Source organism: Hippichthys cyanospilos, chromosome 7, assembly GCF_059441005.1.
Source record: "Hippichthys cyanospilos isolate Australia breed blue-spotted pipefish chromosome 7, RoL_Hcya_1.0, whole genome shotgun sequence".
NCBI classification, from domain to species: Eukaryota; Metazoa; Chordata; class Actinopteri; order Syngnathiformes; family Syngnathidae; genus Hippichthys; species Hippichthys cyanospilos.
In genome coordinates this window covers 18,940,462-18,963,438 of record NC_142375.1, presented here as the reverse complement: position 1 = coordinate 18,963,438, position 22,977 = coordinate 18,940,462, and the positions used below count along the sequence as shown (strand labels likewise).

Here is a 22,977-nt window from a genome sequence, read left to right as displayed (position 1 = left end):
GTACACTTTCGTGCACATGCCAGAATTTTCTACATTTGTTTACAAGTTGTAATTCTATGAGGTTAAAGCAGTAATGATTCAAGAAATAAATTTCAAGTATACGCTGATTATGCTAGATGAATGAATAAACTTCCTCATCACAGCCACATTATCATGAAGATGAAAATGTTTCTATGAGGAAAAAATATCCTCTTTATCTAAACAGCGGCTCTCAGAAGGGCGTAAGTCAAACCAGTTCTTGTGATATATGGCATTTAACAGGGTTTCTGCAAGAATTAGCTAATCAAATTTAATGTTTTTAATTCCATTGAGGGAACAGTGCAGTTGTCTTTTCAAATTAAGAGGAAATCAATTAGAGCGGGAAGCAACATATGGCTAAATTGCCTTATAGTGACTCATTTGCCAAATGTTGCATCTATCTATCTATATCTATATATATATATATATATATATATATATATATATATATATATATATATATATATATATATATATATATATATATATATATATGCAGGGACATATATACATGAATGGCGCTGTTTTAAGTCTTTTTATTCCATTCAAAATGTGCTTTGCGCTGGTCACAGAGTACTGAAAAAATAATTCACATTTTGAAAAATGTCTGATAACCACTGTTATAAGATAAAAGCTTGAGTATGAAATTGAAAGCATTCCAGAACAAAGCCAGAAGTAAATTCTAAAGATGTAATTTTCTGTAATGTAACACATGCCACGGACAGTCCTCCAATGTCGACCTCGAGTGGAGCCTGTAGCTGACCAAACATAGTAACAAGAAAGCAGAGTTTACACTCGAAAGTTCAATTTATCACAAAACACTTTCTTTCGTCCTCACCGTACTTCTTCTTCTGCGTTCTCACTCGTTTGAAAGCCTTATGAACAATACCGGCCAGGCAATCAGTCAATTCGCTTTCGGGCATACCTACAAGAGACGTGATTGGCTTCCGGCTCCACAATGACCTATTATGATTACACTCCTGCCCTCATTGGTCAATGTCGCACCGGGAGCCATTCATGTGTCTTGTAGGAGTGCCCGTGAGCTGATTGATAGATTTCCTTGCCAGTCTTATTCATGAAACTCATACGCAGTGAGAACTCCAATGCGCGGCAGTAGGAGAACCGTGAGGACAAAAAAAAGATCCTACTTCACGAATTTCACTTTTTTCGGTCCCCGAAAGACGTTTACATTTACAGTACAAAGAAAATAGAAAAGTGGATTTTTGTTGACTTGACATTCGTCTGCGTTGTATCTGCGTAGACGAGGGCGTGTGGGACTCTTTCATCCGGCTGCTGTCTCCCGGCACCCGGTCCGTGTCGGTCCCGCTGGAGCGGCTTCGACCCGGGATCAGCTACGAATTCCGAGTCATCGCCGTCAACCGCTTTGGCTTCGGACACCCCAGTGCGCCCTCGGCGGCGCTCGCTGGTAAACACACACACACATGCGTATGCATAGTTAATAATGCCCACACATAGAAATCACCATTATTAATCACGTTTGGTCAAACGTGTCTATTTATTACCCTTCTTTTCAACAAGCAGTATATAAACACGGCTTCAAGGCTTGATAGTTAAAATAATAATAACCTAAAATAAATAAATAAAGTAAGTAATAATTTAAAGAAATTCACCCAAGACGTCAAAAATTTGGCACGCGGGGCAACACAGCTAACTTATTTGCTGAGTGCAAACCAATTAAAAAAATGAAGCCTACTTAGAACCAAGCACATTTTTTACTTTTAAGCAAATTTTCATCAATTAGCAGTCTAAATGTCTTTTTTGGTCATTTGCAACAGAATTTATTCCAATTTTGGGTCTCTATTGACAGCTAGCACTGTATATATTAGGAAGCAGGTGAGAAACTCAATGCCATTTCACACTGGTAAATAATATATTAGGGAGAGAAAAGCGAAGCTTTTGTCATGCAAATATGTGGGGAGCATTGCCCCCTGCTGGTAGAATGACAAAGTGCTTGATTTGACATGTATAGCCGGCTTTTTAAATGTTAATATCGCCGAGGATCAACTTAATTAATCGTGGCAGCCAATATTGTGATAAAATTCGATAAATTGTGCAGTTGCAATTTGCCCCTTTTGGCAACTATAGGGTTCTCATCTAAATAATGTCTGCAATGAAAATAACACCTCCATTTTTTGTGTCCAGCTTTGTCGGAGCGTCCGTTCTACGAAGAGTGGTGGTTCCTGCTGGTCATGGCGCTAGTGGGTCTCATCCTCATTCTCGTCCTGGTTTTCACCCTATTGCTGCACGGACACAGCAGCAAGTACAAGGCTTGTGGCACAGGTAACAGCAAATTTCATCAGAGGTGCTAAAAGTACTCAAAAGTCTTTACATTCAAGTAAAATAACAGATATTGACATCATTTTTGTTCGTTGTACGGGAGGGAAATAGAGCGTGTGCGTCACGGACTGACCACATCATCCTTCTCACTATGTAATATCAACAGCGGCCAGAAGCGGCGCCAAAAAACAAAAATCAAGCCAAACAAAGCACAATTGAATGAATTGATTAACTGAATCAGTTCGACACCATTATTTCAGGTGATGCCCGGTACCAGTTGATCCACGGACCGGTACCGGGCCACGGACCGGTGGTTGGGGACCGTTGCTCTAGAGCACAGATGTCAAGGTCCAGTCATCGAGGGCTGCTATCCTGCACTTATTCGATGCTTCCCTCCCATTGATGATTGATTTTCAAGCTCCTGCAGAGCTTGCTGACGAGCAAATCTTTTGAATCAGATGTTCTGGGGAAAGAAACCTGGAAAACACAAAAGAGCTTGACATCTTTACTCTAAAGGATTGGACTTGGCCACCCCCAATTTTAGGTGTTAAAATTTTTGACCAATAGGGGTATGCCAGGCATGAAAAAAGCCCTGTTTGCTTGTCAAGAAGAAGAAGAAGAAGAACAGGAAGTTATTGACCTCCAATAGCTAACAAGGCAGTTCCACTTATGGAATTTTTTTGAAGTGTCATCTGTCGAATGTTCATTTAAGTCTACTGATAAGAAAAAAAAAATGTGTGTGTGTGTGTGTGTGTGTGTTGGGGGGGGGGGGGGGGGGGGGGGTAGGCATTATTCCTTTTATTTTAAAGAGCCCTACATGTCTTTAACTTATACAGTCAGTTCAGGATGTTGAACTCTTCAGACAGTTTGACAGCCAACTCATTTACATGCACAGCACTGGTGACAACATGCGTTTAAAAAAAAAAAAAAAAAAAGGATGTGGTTGTACCTTTCCGAAAACTTGACTATACTTAGAGATAACATTGCCCGGAGCAGCTGGAGCCGTGCGGCAGGGAGCAAAACAAGGCCATCTTTGTTCCTCCTCCTGCAAGCTTCAAGGACGAATGCTGCCCTCCAGCATCTCAGTCTAAAAACAAAACAAAGCAGGAATTAAAAAAAATAAAAAAAAACATTCATATATATTCTTTGTGAGCTACTCTGAATAAGGCTGCAGGCAGGTAGTGGGAATAGCTTTTTAATTAAGGCTTAAACTATTTCGACTACAGTACTATATTTGCTTTCTAATAAAACGTAAACAGGCGAGAAACCTCGAGGGTGAATCCTTGGAGGCATACAGTACATTATTATCACTGCATAATAAAGTACCTGGAGTTAAAAACTTATTATCATAACTACCAGCTCATAGTTTAGGAATTGTTTGCAAATGTGGCATTTAGTAGAAGTTCATGGGATCAGTTATATATATAGTTATATATATAGTTATATATATATATATATATATATATATATATATATATATATATATATATATATATATTTATATATATATATATATATATATATATTTATATATATATATATATATATATATATATATATATATATATATATTTATATATATATATATATACAAAATACACCTAATATATATATATATATATATATATATATATATATATATATATATATATATATATATATATATATATATATATATATATATATATATATATATGTGCATTTTTGCATTTTATTCTCTTTTTGGCCAAGCCATTTTCTTTAGAATGCATCTTTGAACCCATGACTAATACTGAGGTGAAGTCATACTGCATTAGGCGGACAACTTCAGGATGAACACAATTATTGTTGACGGTCGTTTTATTGAAATATGTTCCGTCTGCCTCCTTGTCACGCTTCAGGCAAACACATGTCTTCAGTGGAGGAGTCTGTCACTCTGGACAACGGAGGTTTCACCACGCTGGAGCTCAACAGCAGAGTGCTCACAAACACCAAGAACACCTTCCTGAAAAAAAATGGGACCAGGTGACCACGGCTTGGCCTTTTGTTGTCTGATTTGATCTACCTCTCAGCACCGCCATCATGTCACAATTTTGCCACATACTGTACATGATGGACTAATATCAGTGCCATACTGACGATATCGCGGAGGAGCTGAGATACCTCCGGTCTTGCTGGCCTCGATCGTCCACATGCAGATCCACGCTCACTTTCTTTTGGCCCCATGCGAAGCTTCTCACTTTGCCGTGTTCCTGTAGGTCGCCCCCCAGACCAAGTCCAGGCGGTCTTCACTACTCGGATGAGGATATCTGCAACAACTATAACGGAGCAGTTTTAACAGAGAGCACCACGCTCACCGAGAAACCCACCGAAGTCTCCGAATCAGAGGTAGCTCATTTTCAAGCCTAAATAAATAAGAATTTCATTCTATTCGAGGCTCAGCTAACCAATCACAGCTCACCTGTTTTCTAGATTTGGTCATGTGACATTGAACTGCGTCGGATGTTTCCAAAGGTTTCGTTTGGACTCTAAGTGAACAACTGTGTGTTTTGGGGTTTTTTTTTTGGGTCCATCCAGCTGACGGACAGCGACTACGAGGACGAGCAACCCAAGCACTCCTTCGTCAACCACTACATGAGCGACCCCACCTACTACAACTCTTGGAAGCGCCAACCCAAAGGCCTGAAAGCGCTGGGCTCGCCGTTCAGCTACGAAGAGTGCGCCGCCGCCGCCGACTCGGAGCCCTACTACCAGACCGTGGTCACCCAGCACAGCGCCGGCGGCGTCTACACGCCCACGGGCCAGCCGGCGCTGGCCCACGCCAACCCCAACACCAACCCGCCCGGCTCCCGCACGCCCGTCACCGGATTCTCTTCCTTTGTGTGATCGGGGACTCACTTTCGGGAGGAACCGGAGAGCGGGACGCTTTGACTGACGCCGTGCCCTCGTCCGCATCGACAAAGCTCTCCGGCTCTTTCATGCTTGAGTGTCACTGTGCTCCCACAACACACACACACACACACACAATCGAATTCCCGCCTCGACTGGGACACTGCAGAGACTCTCCGAGAAGAGAAATGAGTCGGTGGAACATGGAAAAATCAGCACAAAAAAAAAAAATAAATAAAGCTTCTTGTCATCTGTCTGTAGTACATCTCACACTCCGAAAATGTACACGTGCACCATCTGATGTGACGAAGAAAAGCGGACTTTTTTGTGCACAAATATGAAGATGACAGCTTTAAAATATATTTAGGGGGGAATGAAGTGATAATCACTGTTACACGACGTGTGCGTGTGTTTGTGGACGCTTCCCCCAGCACTACAAATTGAGTGTGATTGTGCGTTTTGATGATATGAAAACTATGGAAGAGGATTAGGGACAGTGAAGAGAAAGCTTAGTTGTATCTCAGAATTCTGACTTTCAGAAATCCGACTTTATTCTGAGGTCAGGAATCTCTGAATTTCTCAATTATATTTTGCCAAGCCCCACCCAAGGAAAGAAAACACTTTTTGTCCCCCCCAGTCGACGCACTGACCTATAAAACTTGTAAAAGTATACCGAAACTTGTATAATTTTTTTTAATATCAACAAAAGGAAAAAGCAATATAATTCAACTTTTGGCAATGTTTAATTCTTTTTTACATTGTTTGTACGGGTTACAGCTTAGTCTAAAACAGAAAAAAATAACTGAGTGCAGCAAAGTGCCTGAAATTCAAAGGAAAATTAGGAAATTTTTTTAGGAAAATTTTTTTGCAATTACACTTCACATGACAAAAACAAAGCCTTTTCCCTGGGGTCACCCCCCCCCCCCCCCCCAACCGCCACCACTACCACGCCACTCCCCTCACCCCCCAACTATTTGAGAAGCACTGCTTTAAACCAAGAATTCTTACTTTTAGGTCGGACTTCTGAGAGCAAAGTTGATGATTCTGATGGTAAAGTTGGAATTCTGAGGATAAAGTGAGAATTCTGGGAATACTCAAATTTCTTCTCACTTAAACGAGATTAAAGTCAGACTTCAGAGAACAGGTTTGGAATTCTGGGAGGAAAGTCAGAACTCTGAGAATAAAGTCAGAATTCAAAGTCTCAATTCATAGCAAGGATTCTGGCTAAAATCAGAATGATGACACTTTTGAATTTTAACAGGAAAACTGAGAATTGTGACGTTAAAGTCACGCTTCAGAGAACAAACTCAGAAATCTGGGAATAAATTGTGAAAAAGATGTCCGAATTTGAAGTCCGAATTCTGAGAAAAAAGTCAGGATTATGGCTAAAGTGACAATTCAAACTGTAGTCAGAATTCACAACTGAATTTGTTCTGCAAAGTCAGAATTCAAAATGTGAATATTTACTTCAAACCCAGACTTCTTAAAATGCTGTCAGAATTCAGAAAATAAAGTCAGACTTCTGGTTAATGTGAAATTTGTGATTAAAATGAGAATTCTGAAATGTCAGAATTCTCATTTTAAAGTCAGAATCCTGACATTAAATTCTGACTTTATTCTTTGGATTTAAAGTCAGGATTTTGACTTGAAACTGACATCCAGAGTTTGGATTTTTATTAAAAGAAGTCAGTCATTTCTGACTGAACATTCTGAGAATTCTGACAACTTTTTCTTCTTCAACTGCCCGAATCTTCTTTCATAAGTCAACAGTATTTTTTTTTTCCATTTTGATTTTATTCTCCCAACATGTGACGCTTGTACTAAGCCGAAACCACTTGCGTTCTCCCTTATATTTGGTTTTGTTTTGAATCGCAACTTCGGAGTGTGTATGTTCGACGCATGCGCGCAGAAAGTTATCTTTGTTAATCGCGACGAGCGCCATTGTATGTTTATATTTTTCAAAATGAATTTTGTACATGTAAAAGAAATTCCGAGTGGCTGAACTTTGAGCCCTGCAGACCAGACTGAAACACACAACACACATACTTTGTACTCCTCATGTATTATTTAACGTTTCCAGCCAGCCCGCCAGCAGCCTCCAGCACTCCGTCACACGTTTTAACGCCTTTATGGTGTGTGAATAAATGGTCATTGTTAAACTGTGTGTCTATGGCCCTGTTTTTTTGTCATTTGGAATGGTTATCTATCTATCTATCTATCTATCTATCTATCTATCTATCTATCTATCTATCTATCTATCTATCTATCTATCTATCTATCTATCTATCTATCTATCTATCTATCTATCTAGCAAACTATCTATCTAGCAAACTATCTATCTAGCTATATATATATATATATATATATATATATATATATATATATATATATATATATATATATAGTATCTATCTAGCTAGCTAACTATCTAGCTAACTATCTCTATTTAGCTAGCTAGCTAGCTAACTATCTAGCTATATATATATATATATATATATATATATATATATATATATATATATATATATATATATATATAAAATCTATCTATCTTGCTCTCTAGCTCTATCTAGCTAGCTAGCTAGCTAGCTAACTATCTATCTATCTAGCTATATATATATATATATATATATATATATATATATATATATATATATATATATATATATATATATATATATATATATATATATATATATATATATATATATATATATATATATATATATCGGGTGCTCAAAGAGTTTTACAATCCTAACCCTAACCTCATAGTTAGTACAAAGATCATATGTTGTAATTACTGTAATTAATTTAATTTTTAGTTATTGAAAATGTATTGTTTACAAAAATACCAGACACTATATTTCAAACTCCAATCCACAAGTGTTAGTATCCGACAGATTTTCCAAGTTTCTTTTTGGAGCACAGCTGATTCAAAATGATCAGGGTCATTGATGACGAGCTGATCATTTGAATCTGGTGCTTGCAAAGAGGAACCTGGAGAATTTGCAGGACACAGGAAATCGTGGGCTGGAGTTTGACACTTTCAGGCCTTAAACTAAAACGTTAATCAATGCCAGGGATGTAATTTTACGTTTTTAAGAGTCCGGACATTAATTATTAAGTATTCAATTGATACTTGAGAGTCTAAGATTGAATGTCTTGACAAAATAGTGAAAATACGTCCCTGGCATTGAATGAGTTAAATTCAATGATTTCTGGTTCCTTTTTTTTTTGTATTTGACTTTTAAGGGGGAATATTAAGTACTTATTTAATATATTTGATATTAAAGAAGACTATAACTGCACGCATAATCTACAAGTGCGGTTTAATTTTAACAACAAGGCTCGGCGTGGTACTAAAAAAAAAAAATTCTAGCGGTGCAGAAAGCATCCAGGTCAAAGAGGGGCGCTGTGGTTTCCTCCATGTCCTTGAGATAGACGGAAGTAAGAACGCGTTGACATGGCGGATATTCTCTCGATGTTGTCAAGGCTGTTATGGATGTAAACTAAAATCTATTCTCAAATTACGTCACACAAGCGGATGTAGTTTTGAAAAAAGTACAACATCTCGGCACCGGGGCGACTGTTGAGCGAGCCAAGCCGCGGATTGCGCAGCCCGTTTTGTTGGGGTGAGTTTACATAGCCTCCTTCCCTATTGTATGAATTGGATTTGAATGTATTTTGCATCCGTGTTTGGACCAAATAATTATTCCGTTTTCATTCGTTATATTTGTAAATCGATTGGTGTCGATAGATCTCCTGTGCAAATAGTGATTTACGGAATGTGAGGCACAGCTTTCATCAAAGAGGGCGACCATAATTACAAATGTATTACACATCATTTTGGATGAGTTGCTGCATGTGATTTTGTTACTCATAAGCGAGATATACTCGGATGTATTTATAATACTGCGAATTAACTCAATGAATACATGATGTGATTTGAAAACGAGTGTATAGGCCTGGATAGGGAGCCGTCACATTTGCCTATTACTAGCCGCTCATAATCACTAGAGCAAAATTGGTATTAATTTGTAATTAGTAGTAATATAAAGGCTTTTTTATCATTATCCCAACCAGGCTGGATTTGAAAATTACAGTTATGAGCTCATCCCCTGCAATATTAACATTTAAAAAGTCAAGCACGTTATTTTATTACAAGTCAAATCAAGCACTTTGTCATCCTAACACCAGGGGGCAATGTTTTCCACATGTTTGCATGACAAAAGCCTCTGCTTTTTAATCACCCTCATATGTTGTTTACCAGTAAGAAATGGTATTGAGTTTCTCACCTGATTCCTAATATATATAGTGCTAGCTGTTAGTTGAGACCCATTTTGAAAAATACGATTGAAATAAATTCGGTTTGAAATGACCAAATATGACATTTTGACTGCTAATTGATTAAAAAAAAATTTAAAGGTAAATAAAATACTTGGTTCTAAGTAGTTTTTTTTTTTCCATTGGTTTAAAATTAGTTACACTAAGTTAGTTAGCTGTGTTGCTGCGTGCCAAATGTTTGCCATCTCTTGGGGGTGAATTTTTTTAAATTATTATTTACTCTAATTATTTTAGTTTATTATTATTTTTTGTAAGTATCAAGCCATGAAGGCTTGTTTATATACTGCTTGTTTAAAAAAATATGGCAATAAATAGACATGTTTGACAAAACATGATGAATAGTCGTGATTGATAATCATGATTTCAATGTTGACCAAAATAATCGTGATTATTATTTTGGCCATAAACGTGCAGCCCTAACAACAAAGATAATCGGACAACAAACAGCTGGAGTTGTCGTCAGGCGTGTTTATATGTTAAACAAGTAAAAATAGCATTGCGTTTTTTTTTTGTTTTTTTTTTTTTCAAAAATGGCCTTTAGACATGTATACATTTACAGTTAGTGTTAACATGAAATCCTTTTGTTATTTTTGTTTTCTTAGTGTCCTTACATCAACCTGACTGTGAGAGCTCACCAGCAAACCCGAGTGAAAGTTGTTTCAGATGTAAAACGCGGTCTGAGCGGGAAAGATGGGTGGAGTGACAACTCTTGCTGTGGATGAGTTGATGAGAAAGGTTTATCTTCCAGAACCACAACTAATCATTTTGGCCCTGCCTCCGCCTTTCCTGCCGACCCCCGACGAACCGAACATCGTTTGGCCCAAGTGGCTCAACGCGTTTGAACGCTACCTGAACGCCCTTGGCGACGAAAAGCTGACCGACGCCAGTAAATGTATGCTTCTTCATAACTGTCTGGGTCAAGAGGGTCAGCGCATCTTTGCGGCGCTTTTCCCACAGGAGCAGTCGTATTCGGCGGCCATCTCCACGCTGACCGGCTACTTCACCGCCGGCCGCACCACTCGGCAGCGCTTGCTCCAATTCCACCAAAGGGCTCAGACAGGCGAGGAGAGCGCGGATGAGTACGCGGCGGCGTTGGGGGCGTTGCTGCCACCCGGCACCCCCGCCGGTGACGAACTGATCCTCAATCAGCTGATTGAGAAAAACAAATGGCCGCAGCTCCGCGAACGGCTGCGCTCACAAAGGCAAACGCTCACGTTAGCCGCCGCCTTGGGTATCGTGAAAGACATGGAGTCCCGAGTCTTAAGCGAGCCTGGCGCCCAGCCTGTTGCGCAACGACGCAAACGAGGAAGACCTCGGCGCGCGGAGAAAGCCTTGAATCAAACACAAAAATCGAGGCCCAACTCAAGCCCTGATAAACCCAAAGTGACGTATGATCACGGCGATGAAAATGACAATCATAACGACGACGACGGTAGCTCTTCATCACCGCACTTCAAACTGGAGGAATCCTGGGACGTGCCGAGTACGGACTGCAACGCGAAGATCCGCAAAAATTTGAGTTGCAACATCTGCACAAACAGAGACTTTACCAGCGCGCACAAGCTGGCCCGACACATGAGGACGCACACGCAGGAGAAACCCTTCAGCTGCCCCGTCTGCCCCACCGTCTTCAGCCAGTCGTATCACTTGACGCGGCACATGCGAGTCCAGCACAACGCTGCCCAGCACGTGTGCCCGACTTGCTGCGACAGCTTCGAGAGCGTGGCCGAGCTCAAGATCCACAAGAGGACCCACGCCACGCAGTTCCTGCTCTGCCCCTACTGCCCCGAGAGGTTGCCCAACGACGAGGCGTTTTTACACCACCTCACGTATCACAAGGAGCTCCAACAGGGAGGAGCGGAGGAGATCCGAGGGGAGAAAGTCCAAAACAACATAACGGAGACATTGCCCGGCGATATCGGGGGCGTTGTCGATGGCGGGTCGGCCGAAAGCAAGGAATCGGCGGTTCGCTGCGAGATGGAAACGCCAACGCCGACTTTCCATGAAAGCGGCGCAGGCGTCCCCTGCAGGAAAAGCCACGTGTGCCCCGTGTGCAACATAACCGTAACGTGCGCCGACAAGCTCACCCGGCACATGCGCACGCACACCAAAGAGAAACCCTTCCGCTGCACCGTCTGCTCGCTGGCTTTCAGCCAGTCGTACCACCGCAACCGCCACATGAGGCAAAAGCACGACATGCGGCATTACTCCTGCCACAAATGCGGCAAGACGCTGAGCAGCTGGATGAAGCTGAAGGCGCACCGCAAGATGCATGCGGGCGGTAATCTGACGTGCCCCGTTTGCGACGTGACCTTCAAGGAGAAAACCCACTTGGAGATCCACCTCAGGTCTCACCAGAATATCCCACACAACCCGCACTCGCTCATCTGCGAGGAGTGCGGCAAAGTATTCGGGCGACGCTACCACTTGAAGCGGCACATCATGGTGCACTGCAAGGTGACCAACAACGAGTGCTACACCTGCGCCGAATGCCACAAGAACTTCGCCGCGGCCGAGGACCTGAAGAAACACCTGCTCAACCACGCCAAGGAGAAGAGCGGCACCTGCCCGCGATGCGAGCAGAACTTCGGCAGCCGGCAGGAGCTGGAAGCGCACGTGGCGGCGCACAACGTTTGCTACCTGTGCAGCATCTGCGGGAAAAAGTTCAAGGTGGAAGCGGCGCTGAGGAAACACGAGGAGAAGCACAAGGACGAGCACTACTTCTGCGGTCTGTGCAGTAAGCACTTCGGCAATCTAGGGCAGTACAAACGACACGTGGAGATGCACAGTCGGCGTCAGAGCAAATGCCCTCACTGCGAGTGCATTTTCCTCAAGCACACCACCTTCAAGTACCACCTCCAAACACACACCAAGGAGCGCCCCTACCAGTGCAGCTACTGCGCAGACACCTTCATGGACAACGAGGAGCTGGAGCGCCATTGCCTCAAGCACCGCAAATTCCGCAAGGAGCGGCCGTACAACTGCACGCGCTGCGACGCCGCCTTCGCCACGCTGGCCGAGCTGACGGCGCACCTGGAGGGCCACAAGGGCGAGGCGCCGCTCAGCTGCGACATCTGCGGTCGCACCTTCCTCAACGCCGGCAAGCTGGAGAAACACCTGAGCCTCCACACGGGCGAACGCCCCCACCTGTGCCCGCACTGCGGCAACGGCTTTCCCACCGCCGCCAACCTCAAGCAGCACATCTACTCGCACACCGGCGAGAAACCGTTCGCCTGCTCCGAGTGCAACAAGACCTTCCGCTCGGCCAGCGGGCTGCGACTGCACAGCCGCCGCCACATGGACGCGCCGCCCAGCTTCCAGTGCTCCGACTGCGGAAGGACGTACGGCCGCATGACCGAGCTGAGGATGCACCAGCGCTACCACACGGGCGACAGGCCGTACTCGTGCGTCAGCTGCAACAAAACTTTCATCAGCAAGCACAAGCTGATGGTTCACTCTCGCATTCACACGGGAGAGCGGCCGTATTCCTGTCCTCACTGCAGGCAGACCTTCAGGCAGACCGGAGACAGAAACAGACACATCAATAAGTTCCATCCCAAAGACTCGGAACTGGTTCCCGCCGAGCTGACTTGGTGATGCGGTTCCGATCTTTGAAAATCACGATGATGATGGCTAGCGATGGACAAACGAAGCTTCATGAGGCGCCTCGTGATATTGTTTGACTCCTCGAGATGATACTCTTGGTTCATAGGAGCAAGAGAAATTTAATACATCGCTACGGCCATAACAAGCTCAAGTCACGTCACTCAAAGGTATTTAAATCCTTTATATATTTTGTATTTATGTTATTTAATTGTATTACATGTATATTACATGTAAGTAGCACTTACTATACTATTTTGTTACCGATTTTTAATATGTATACAGTATACAATGTAGATGTTTTTTACTTGGGGTTTTATACACGTTAGCTAATTAACATAGGTTTCTATTTCCCGACATACGACAATTTTGTGTTACCATCCCAACCCATCCCAGATTAATTTCATATTGATGAATTAATTTTTAAATATCATTTTCAGTTCTTTACTCAACTACAGAACATTATTTCAAAAAGTACAACAGAGATTATATAGAAAAATAAGGATAGGATGTCCGGATCCCGATCACGCAATCCGAGTTTGGAAAAATTTGATTTTATTGTTTTTAAATTGTATTTGTAATGACATAAAAAGCACACATATGTTGCCCAAAAAATATCTGTAATATACGTAACAGGGCAACAAAACAGTACTGACGTACTGTCAAGTTATTTTTGTTTGCCTGCAATTTTCCTCACGAAAAACAGCAAACTTTGTGAAAGTTTGGTAAATCTTAAACTCATTGACATAAATGGGCACTTTTGCGAACCTTCACCAACAATCGATTATTTGTTATACTTCAAGTAATACGATTAGCATTTGTAAACCTATCGTTTTATTGCAAATAATAAAAAAAGAGTTCAGCAAATGACTGAATGGAAAAAAAATAGTAAAGTGCTGGTGGTAATGTTTGAAGAAGTTGAACCCTTTTTTAATTGTAATCGACTGCGGCACTTTTTAATTTCTTCCCATTCAATCGGGCCAATTACTTGGAAGTAGGCGGGCAATTCATTGTCAGCCAATCAACTGACAGCAGCATGTCTTCAGTAGCTAATCAAACAATGCGGTACTGAAAACTGGAGAGTATGAGGTAGATATTTCACAACAATGGTCCAATGGTCTTCTTGGCCAGTGATTCCGAGTTGTTGTGAGGGTATCACTAGTGATACATGGGCTCCCTCTGGTGGAAAATGAAAGAATCACTGAATTATATACTATTACGTCTTCTTTAGGGTTTTTTTTGTTGTTGTTTTTTTTACTTTTACTTTTAAAGTACATTTCAGTTTTAACTGTTAAGTTCATCACATTTCTATTCAAGCTTTCTAAACTATTTTGAAAAAAATGATCCAAGGCCTTTTTTTATTTAATATATGTGCAATACATTTCAATAGTCATTATTTCAGTACATTTTCTTTTCCTCTATTAAAGCATATTATAAATTTACAAACTGTGTTTAATGTAAAGTAGCTTAAAACGATGCATGTTTTACCATCAGACCATTGTTTTTTAAATAGCAATTGTTGAGTGACAAACAACAATTGTTCAATTGGTTTAAACGCCTTTGGTTTAAAAGGAATGAGAAGCTCTTATATGGACCATTAAGACATGATCCGCACTTGCTTGAATGGACTTTATGCTACGCGGAGACATTTATACTGCACCCAACAAACTACTTGATTGCTCGATGTTTGTAACGTCGAAAAATCACTGACATAAACTGTGAAAAATGCAATTAAATGTATTAACTGGTACTGCTTGGTAAAACCCATAGATGTGCATGACACTTTAAACAACAATGGTCATTTTGGTAGTCTGTTTTCAAATCTTGTCCACCATTTAACAGACGTGGTTCTTTCAATGTCATTCTTTTGTTTCTTTCTTGTAAAAAAGAATGAAAAACTCGGGATCGATGTGGAAAAGACAAGTAGAGTATGTGACTTATGTGACACAGTTCAGTTTTTTTTTTAGAACTTGTTTTATTATTAATAAACAGGTTTATATTTGTACTCAATTTCGTTTGTATTAAACACATGTGAAGTTTCTGTACAAAGTCTTATATTTGAGTGAAACGTCATGTTCAATGCAAGTATGTTTTTGACCAATATTGGATTGGAAGAAAACACGTTTTCATAGTCGCAGCACTTAATGGTATTCAGTGATTGGTAAGAAATAAAATGTAAGAACTGTCAAAGAGTTAATATTGCATCCCCCTGACTGACTAACAGTGACATGCAGGTGGTTTTACTTCAAAAATCTAAGTGGGTTTTGACTCTTAAAATGTCAAACAAATGGACCATGTCAATGCTATAGTACACCAATTGTGCATTGAGAATTGTGAAAATAAATGCTTGTAAATTATGAGATTAATTTCCATTCATCATTTCTAATCAAATGTTTTTTTTTTCTCATGTTGTGTATTTTGGATTGTGCCAATCAAAATGTGTTCAAATCTCACTGATATACACTAACAGAGAAGGTAAATCAGTGGTATCCACTCTGTGGCACGGGGTCCATTTGAGGCCCATTATTCTTTTTTGAGTGTCCCTTGGCATAAACTAAAAATGATGTTAAGTAATTAAATAATAGCACGTATCCTATGAAATAAAGGTGGTGGAAAAAAGATAATTCAACTTTACAAGCAAAATTGGTTTCATCCACTGATCTATGAACATTATCGCTGATTCTCAAGCAACTTTCTAAAATGGGCACCGACGACAGATTGTTATTGTTTTGATTTTGAATGTGGAAATACTGTAGGATTTGGCTGCTGTTCGGTGCCGGTGTGGACCTGGCCTCGTGGGATACTGTGCCCAAATATCTTAAATAAAAATCCCCTCATAACCTTTCACACAAAGCTGATATGTTGCAATATATTCAATCAACTAGAATGCAATTATATTAATTGCTTAATTGTGTGCTTAATTAAGTGTGTTTCATAAATTAAAGCAGAATCGTTTTAAGAGGCCTTTGCATCCTTGCTTTTTTCTGGATATGGCCCTCGCCTGAAAAAAAAGTTTGGGCACCCCTGCAAATATTCAGATGGAAAAACACACGGAGGCCTTGAATAAATAAATCAGAATAATGTAAAGTTTTGAATGGACACGTTTATTGTCAGTCACCTTGACTTTTAGATGCAGCATCTTCACAAAAACAATGATTACATTCAAAGGATTAGTTTTCATGCCCTGCTATGCAAATCTTGTTTTCGTCAAATATAACAAGTAAGAATTATATCTTCTTCATGGATTATATATCCATACACATTTTAAAGTTGTATTTAACCTTAAACTTTGTGCCGGAAGACATCTTCCAATCATTTCACCTTTCTTGTTAACCCGCTAGGGGGCAGCACTCAATTTTGAGCAACGTTACAACGCCGTATACCGTCGAAGAAAAACATGTTTACGTCAGCTGGATGTGTTGTTATTTTCTCCACGTAAAGTTATTTTCATCCCATTATGTGACGATACATTGGGCAATGGCGGACACTTGTCGGAAGATCATAATTCACGCTATACGTTGGAGACTGGACTTTAAAAAAAAATGAGGTTAAAGACGTTCCAAACGTGTTAAATTAGCCCATTAACCCTTTAGCAAAATTAAGCTAACACAGTAACATACTTTAGCGACGCGTTTTACTGTCTTTGAACAAAAGCTATTTTAATCGTACGTGTGTGCATTAGTCGGCGAGTTCAAATCTATATGCGGTGCTCATCAACGCCGATAGATTTTTTTTTTTTTTTTTTTTTAGTCCCGAGAAAAATATTAGCTCATGCTATCAGCTAGCGTCTTATCAAACGCAACTTTCGTGTAATTATGCATAACTTGTCGCCGGGGTGTATTTAAAAACAAATGTTTGCTATTCATTCGCAATGGCTGGATTAGGTTTCACCCCTGCCAGAAAACAGGACGTTTTCTCCATAGAGGCGCTTGATCCATCAGCCTCCCCTACGTGCAACCCCACATGCGGACAAGAGGCCAGACAGTTCTACGAAAACCTCCTCAAAGACGATAAAGTGACTCTCAAAAGACGATGTGGACAACATCGTCGAAATACGCAGTCGAACAGGGGTTCCAGTAGAAGGAGGACTGGAACCGATGGTACCGTTGAAAGAAGGGCGGCCGGAGGTGTGGAAGGAACCCGAACGAGAGAGACGAATGGTGGACACGCCAACTCTGAGATGCTGTCGGAGCTCCAGGGACTCAAGCTGCTGCGCTGTGCCCAAGAAGGAGACCTCGCTGGGCTGAAAGATTTGCTCTCCAAAGGGGTGGACATCAATTTCCAGGTGTCTGATTTGTGATGGAACACAGATATTCTAAATCCCAGTTAATGTTTTCTCGCTCAACTTGTTAGGTGAATGTTTCAGTTGAAATATATTCCCAATTTTTGGGCAGGTCAGAATTCTGAGATGCCAACAAGTTTTGTTTCCCTAAAATTAGATATTATTAGCACAGATGGAAGATTATAGATGAGGAAAGCAGTATAGGTTTCGGCTCATGTATAAAGCAGTAATTTTTTCTCTTATGGCGTATTTAAAATGCTCATTTAGTGATTTTTAGAAAATTCCATGAAAATGATGGTCACTTGTCCCATTGGATGTTGCAAATCAAATTCCCTGTAAAGTCAAAAGAAAAATGTCTTAAATTTGAATTACTTGCCAAGTCTCAAAATAACAAGTAGTAACTGTTTTTTTTACTTTGTTTTTTTTTTTTTTTTGCCTTATCCGACTTATGATGAAGAAAAATATCAAGAAAAACGGTGAGGTTAGCTTGAAATAGATTTAAATATATCTAGCAGAGTAAATTGCTCTTTTTAACTAATCAGACTTATAAGGAAGAAGAATTGCAAGGAAAATAGTGATGTAAACCTGCAACAGAAAAAAGTTCTGGTCATTTATGAAAATCTGCGATAAACTGAAGAAAAAATGCCTCAAAAGTGATTTTCTCAGCACTCTTATTTTAATCAAATGTAACATTTAATGCACGCATTTGAAAAAAAATCTGAATTCACTTCAAAGGTTCTTCTATGATAATTAAATAATTGAAACGGTAATATAAACCTACACATGAAAGGATATATATATATATTTTTTTATATCAGTAAACAGATTCATCCCAGATTATGATATTTCACCAAAGCGGCATTTGAGAAATCGTTTCGCCTTTGTCATTTCTCTTGCAGGATACTTTTTTTTGGACGGGCGTGATGTGCGCAAGCTGGTCGGGTCAAAGAGCCGCCGTGAAGCTGCTGCTGCAGCGAGGCGCCGCCTGGGTGGGCGTTGTGGACACTCAGGGTCGGGATGCCAAAGATCTGGCCGCGCAAGGTAAACCAAACGTCCGCCCAGTATTCGTTCCTACGGGTCACATGATTTATCTCCTGGTTTCTTCTCAGCGGGCCACGGTGACGTGTTGGAGGAGCTGGAGTGCTACGGGAGGAGTCCACCAAGACAAACTCATAGGAGGTTAGGAAAAACCACAACAAAAGTTTGTCAGGCAATTTTTTGTAATTTTTCATCTCCACACCAGATGGTGGTGATGGAACTCAAGTCACAAGCTTATTTTAAACTTTACTCGCTACTCATATGTGCAATTTAATTCGTATTTCTTAGTAATAAAAAAAAATCATGATAGAATACATCATGATTTTATCATTAAAAAATCATTTTTGCTCTATCGCCCACGCCTTGTTCATTTTTATTTCATGTGATTCTTATTTTTCTAGAGCGCTTTTTAAAAAATCCATTGTTATCTAAGATTGCAAAATGGCAAAAGAAAATGATTGCTGCACACAAATTTAGCAACAAATTATTCCCGAACTGTTTAATGAGTGCTTCAGAGTCAAACAACAGACACTTCTCACATTTCGCACAGTGAAATTATTCATAATTTAAACAAAAATAGTAATAATAATAATAATAGTTGTGGGCATTTTTTTTAATTCCTCACACTTTTTGGACACATTCCATACAATTCACCTAATTTTCACATATGATTCACGTCATGAGAGCTAGAATTATTATCATTCCATATATGCACATTTTTCCCAAATTGTAATACTTTTATCACATTCATTCCCATTGACAAGAGTTTCCCACAGAGATTGCATGCTAGGGATGGGAACATGAAGCTTCATGAAGCACCTGTGTTGTTGTTTTACTCTTTGTTTGAAAGTTAACGCCAGTGTAATGGAAATCAAATAATTCTCTCCAGCATCCAAGAGTGCAATTTAGACGAGTCATAAAAGATCACAAGCGCTTCACGAAGCTTCGTTCGTGTATAATCAAGGGGACCACACCGCTGGCTATGAATAGGGGCACGATGTCATCTATAGTGGAGGCAAATATGACTATTTTAGGAATCACTGCATCTTTTTTTAAGTAGTCTCCTGTGTGTCCCCCAGCTCGTCTCAGCCTCAGTGGTGCCAAGTGTGCAGTGTGGAACATACAAGCAGCACGTCCACACACCTGTCCTCCACGCTGCATCAGTTCAGTGTCAAGCGCCCTCCGCCAACGCCATACTACTGTCTCCCGCCTTCCGCCAAAAGTTACAAGATGATGCTCAGCTGCGGCTGGCGGCCCGGCGGGGGCCTGGGTCCCGAGGGCCGAGGGCCCAAACGACCCGTCGCCACCGTTCTCAAGAGGGACCAGAAAGGCCTCGGCTACGGCTCCGCGTCCAAAGCCAGAGTGACTCACTTTAAGGCCGGGGATCGCCACGCGGTCAACGGGGAGGCGGAGCCAGCACGGAAGGGAAAGACCAAAGAGGAATGTCGAAGGAAAGAACAAGAAGATAAAAACTGGGAAAGGGATTTCCGAGCCTCTTTTTATTTGTGACGCCCACCGGGTTTGTGTTATTTTGCAACACAAGGGCTGAAATTCCATATTTGGAGATGAAGCTCCCTGAGGCGTTGAACCACTTGAGCCAAATGGTTTAATCAAAGCTTCTTGTGTGCACACTGACATCTACTGGCAAAGTTTAGAATTGCAGTCAGTTGTATTTCTGTTTTTGTCTCGGTTATGCCTATGGGGACTCAATGCAAAATACATTTGTTAAGATAAATTGTTTAAATAAATATCTGTATAAAGATTGCCAAAGTGTTGTGTGGAGACTTTTGCTGAGATAACTGTGGTGGGACATGTAAAGATGGTAAACATGCGAGTATCGTGTCAAACGAACCTTTAAAGTTAAAACGCTGGCAATGTTACAAAATAATAATTGATCATGGAAATGTAAACATATCTACTCATAAACTGGGCAGGAAGTAATCAGCATCAGGTGACTGATTGAAAGCACACCCACCACTAATTAGACACAGGTGTCAGGCTCTACTGCGATTGGTCGTCAGGGCTCCTCAACCTGGTTAAAAATCTGCGCGCGATGCACGTTTCTTTTAGTCTGTGCTGCTTTCCAGTTGCACCGTGACAAGATGGGGTGTCTACTTTTTGCGGTTCTTTTGTGGTGCGCTGCAGCTTTTCCTGGCTTCCTTGCGGTTTTTCCTCCAAGGGTTCCGTGTGACGAGAGAAGAGTAGCTGCGATGATTAACTTCGCTGTTCAGCACATCAATGGAGAGCAAAAGCATGGCTTCAAATTCAAGTTGCAGAAGATTCTGAGTGAAGGCTATCAACCGGTAAACATTTAGCATGTGGTTTATTTTGTTCGATTATGGGAAGAGAATGTATTGGGGTTTTTTTTCATATTTTATGGCTCTTATGCAGTTTAAATTGTGCGGTAGAGTTTGTTTGACTTTTAGTCAGGCATAGTGCTCACGTGTTTTTTTTTTTTTTTTTTTTTTTTTTTTTTTTTAATATATCGCGATCGAAGGCAGCTGAAACAGGTTGGAAAAGTCTTATTTGTGACGTTTATCCATGAGTGAAGACTGCATCTCCATAAAACTCATTAAAAAAATTTTTTAGCCGTAACAAATTAATATTTTGTTATTTGACGACTGAATTAATTTTCATGGAAAATAAATACATAAAAAAAACTCTACAGACTGAGCATAGCAACGTTAGTTTTAAACTCACTTAATGACCAACCACAACTCACCAATGGTCTGGCTTTGGTCACGTGACGTCGCAATGAAAAGCAAGAAGCAAAATAAGTTTTTGAAGTTTGTTTTAAAACAAGTCAGATAAAATATTAGCGTTTTACTGCTGAACAGGTGAGTGATCTTTTTTTTTTTTTTGCGAAGTAGTTTTATGAAACATGCCTCTAAAATGAACTATTGTAACACTTGCATCTCTTTTGTTAGTCTCTGCAGGTGTTCGACCATTGCTACGTTAATGTTGATATGGTCCTGGTGCAGACCCGCTGTCACTTTACAAATCCCAAACCTATTGAGCAATGTAAGGTTTGGGTACTAGCGGTAATTATTCCTTTTAATAATGAAAGGTGACCATTGCTTACGCGCGGTTATTGACGTGCTCATTATGTTGCCTTTAGGGTGCAGTGGCCAAATGCTACATCAAGATGAAGAATGCTTTGGGTGTGACTCAAGTCGACGAATACAAATGTGTCACCACACCAGGTCATAAAACACACTTTTGACACACCACCTAAAAAAAAAAAAAGTTTGATACTTAATTGAAGTAGCTATGGAGTTTATTTGAAATGGAATTAGAATAAATCTGTATGTCAAGGTATTGTTTTTTTTTTTTTTTTCCTCCCCCCCTCTGTAAAGTGTGTTAATCAACTTTCATCCCCTTTGTAGACACTCCTGATTTGGCAGTTTGCCCCGATTGCCCCAACTTGTTGCCTCTGAATGACCAGATTGGTGTGAAGGCCGTAAATGAGGCTGTGATCAAGTTCAACAAACGCCAACAGAATAAACACCTCAATTACTTCATGCTGATGGAAGTGGATCGTGTTACACATGGGGTAATGATTTTTTTTTTTCCTCTTTTCTGCTCAGTGCCCCATGCTAAATGGCTTTTAAAAATTACCTTGTTTCTGTGGCAGTATATTCCATTCGTCGGCACATTTGCAAATGTTGCCTTTGCCCTGGTGGAGACAGTGTGTCCTAAAATGGACGGAAAATCCTATGTTGGCTGCAGGCCTCGCTGTCCTGACAGAGCTGTGAGTTTGCATTCGTTCTAATGACTAGAGATGGGGTAAAATGTGCTTTTTTTTTTTAATGTAATTTCCACCCCCTCCCAAAGCATCATGGTTTTTGTGAGATCTCCTATAACATCTTGCACAACAAACTGACAGAACTCAAGTGTGAAGTATATCCACCAAAAGTAAGTATCAAGAAATCTGCATGGATTTGTATACGCGGCGTGCTTCATTGTAATCTTCTCTACAGAAACCGTCCCACTCCCTAACACGTTTGCCAGAACCTGTGTGCAAGTTTTTGTTCCATCAAACTCCAGAAGGTCACATTTGCAAGAAACGGCTGCAGAAACCTCAGCCGTCGATCCACCATATTTGTCCCTTCCCGCTTAAGTGATGTGAATAAAAGGAGAAATAAAATAATACTCTGCTACTTGTCTGATTTCAAACTATAGCGATGGCCAAAAGTTTCTTGACTCAATCTTTGCAGCCAATTGACTTGCACATGGCTCAAAGCTTTGTTTGCCGAGCTCTTTCAGTGCCGGGGATTGACAGAGTTTGGGGTCACTACCAAACTTATCAGAACGTGTGCAAGTTTTTGTTCCAGAAGTCTAGAAGCTCGTGGTACGCATGGTTAAACACGCATGCATCTTTTTGACGGCGATCTTACTCTAGAACTGACCGACTTTTTGACTCCACTTTCGCGCAGTGACGATGTGCAATGACCAAGTACGACCGCATGGTAGTGCTCTTGTCCTGAGCCGAGAGTAAAACATATAAAAATTCTGGGTGAATGGAG

The 22,977-nt window shown here is 40.7% G+C and overlaps 4 protein-coding genes across 4 annotated transcripts in view; all 4 read left to right on the top strand.

The window, feature by feature from the left end:
* sdk1b (sidekick cell adhesion molecule 1b) overlaps positions 1-7,343 on the top strand; it is a 276,164-nt gene extending 268,821 nt beyond the window's left edge. Inside the window, exons 41-45 of the mRNA XM_088419820.1 lie at positions 1,280-1,444; positions 2,182-2,319; positions 4,197-4,320; positions 4,554-4,683; positions 4,873-7,343. Of these exons, the coding sequence (XP_088275946.1) occupies positions 1,280-1,444; positions 2,182-2,319; positions 4,197-4,320; positions 4,554-4,683; positions 4,873-5,181 (866 nt within the window). The 3' untranslated portion in view covers positions 5,182-7,343. The remainder of the gene's footprint in view (positions 1-1,279; positions 1,445-2,181; positions 2,320-4,196; positions 4,321-4,553; positions 4,684-4,872) is intronic.
* A 1,350-nt stretch (positions 7,344-8,693) lies between these two features.
* Positions 8,694-15,491, top strand: LOC148421450 (uncharacterized). The gene is made up of 2 exons (XM_088418564.1): positions 8,694-8,816; positions 10,131-15,491. Exon 2 carries the CDS (start codon positions 10,219-10,221, stop codon positions 13,123-13,125), a length of 2,907 nt encoding a protein of 968 aa, XP_088274690.1. The 5' UTR covers positions 8,694-8,816; positions 10,131-10,218; the 3' UTR covers positions 13,126-15,491.
* A 1,001-nt stretch (positions 15,492-16,492) lies between these two features.
* On the top strand, positions 16,493-20,215 carry gpank1 (G patch domain and ankyrin repeats 1). Its single transcript, XM_088419694.1, has 4 exons — positions 16,493-17,416; positions 18,313-18,454; positions 18,523-18,592; positions 19,531-20,215. Exons 1-4 carry the CDS (start codon positions 17,003-17,005, stop codon positions 19,958-19,960), a joined length of 1,056 nt encoding a protein of 351 aa, XP_088275820.1. The 5' UTR covers positions 16,493-17,002; the 3' UTR covers positions 19,961-20,215.
* A 420-nt stretch (positions 20,216-20,635) lies between these two features.
* LOC148421448 (antihemorrhagic factor cHLP-B-like) lies at positions 20,636-22,575 on the top strand. The gene is made up of 7 exons (XM_088419926.1): positions 20,636-20,754; positions 21,379-21,492; positions 21,570-21,654; positions 21,838-22,004; positions 22,086-22,202; positions 22,286-22,366; positions 22,432-22,575. The coding sequence occupies exons 1-7, from the start codon at positions 20,662-20,664 to the stop codon at positions 22,573-22,575; spliced, it is 801 nt and encodes a 266-aa protein (XP_088276052.1). The 5' UTR covers positions 20,636-20,661.
* Positions 22,576-22,977: the final 402 nt, after the last annotated feature.

What these genes read in the sequence shown, in the direction of transcription:
- LOC148421450 (XM_088418564.1), top strand. Translation starts at nt 10,219, where the DNA reads ATGGGTGGAGTGACAACTCTTGCTGTGGATGAGTTGATGAGAAAGGTT.
- gpank1 (XM_088419694.1), top strand. Translation starts at nt 17,003, where the DNA reads ATGGCTGGATTAGGTTTCACCCCTGCCAGAAAACAGGACGTTTTCTCC. An exon ending in GGGTGGACATCAATTTCCAG is followed by an intron (nt 17,417 to 18,312) that starts GTGTCTGATTTG and finishes TTTCTCTTGCAG; the next exon opens with GATACTTTTTTTTGGACGGG. An exon ending in CCAAGACAAACTCATAGGAG is followed by an intron (nt 18,593 to 19,530) that starts GTTAGGAAAAAC and finishes TGTGTCCCCCAG; the next exon opens with CTCGTCTCAGCCTCAGTGGT.
- LOC148421448 (XM_088419926.1), top strand. Translation starts at nt 20,662, where the DNA reads ATGATTAACTTCGCTGTTCAGCACATCAATGGAGAGCAAAAGCATGGC. An exon ending in GTAAGGTTTGGGTACTAGCG is followed by an intron (nt 21,493 to 21,569) that starts GTAATTATTCCT and finishes TGTTGCCTTTAG; the next exon opens with GGTGCAGTGGCCAAATGCTA. An exon ending in CTCGCTGTCCTGACAGAGCT is followed by an intron (nt 22,203 to 22,285) that starts GTGAGTTTGCAT and finishes CCCCTCCCAAAG; the next exon opens with CATCATGGTTTTTGTGAGAT.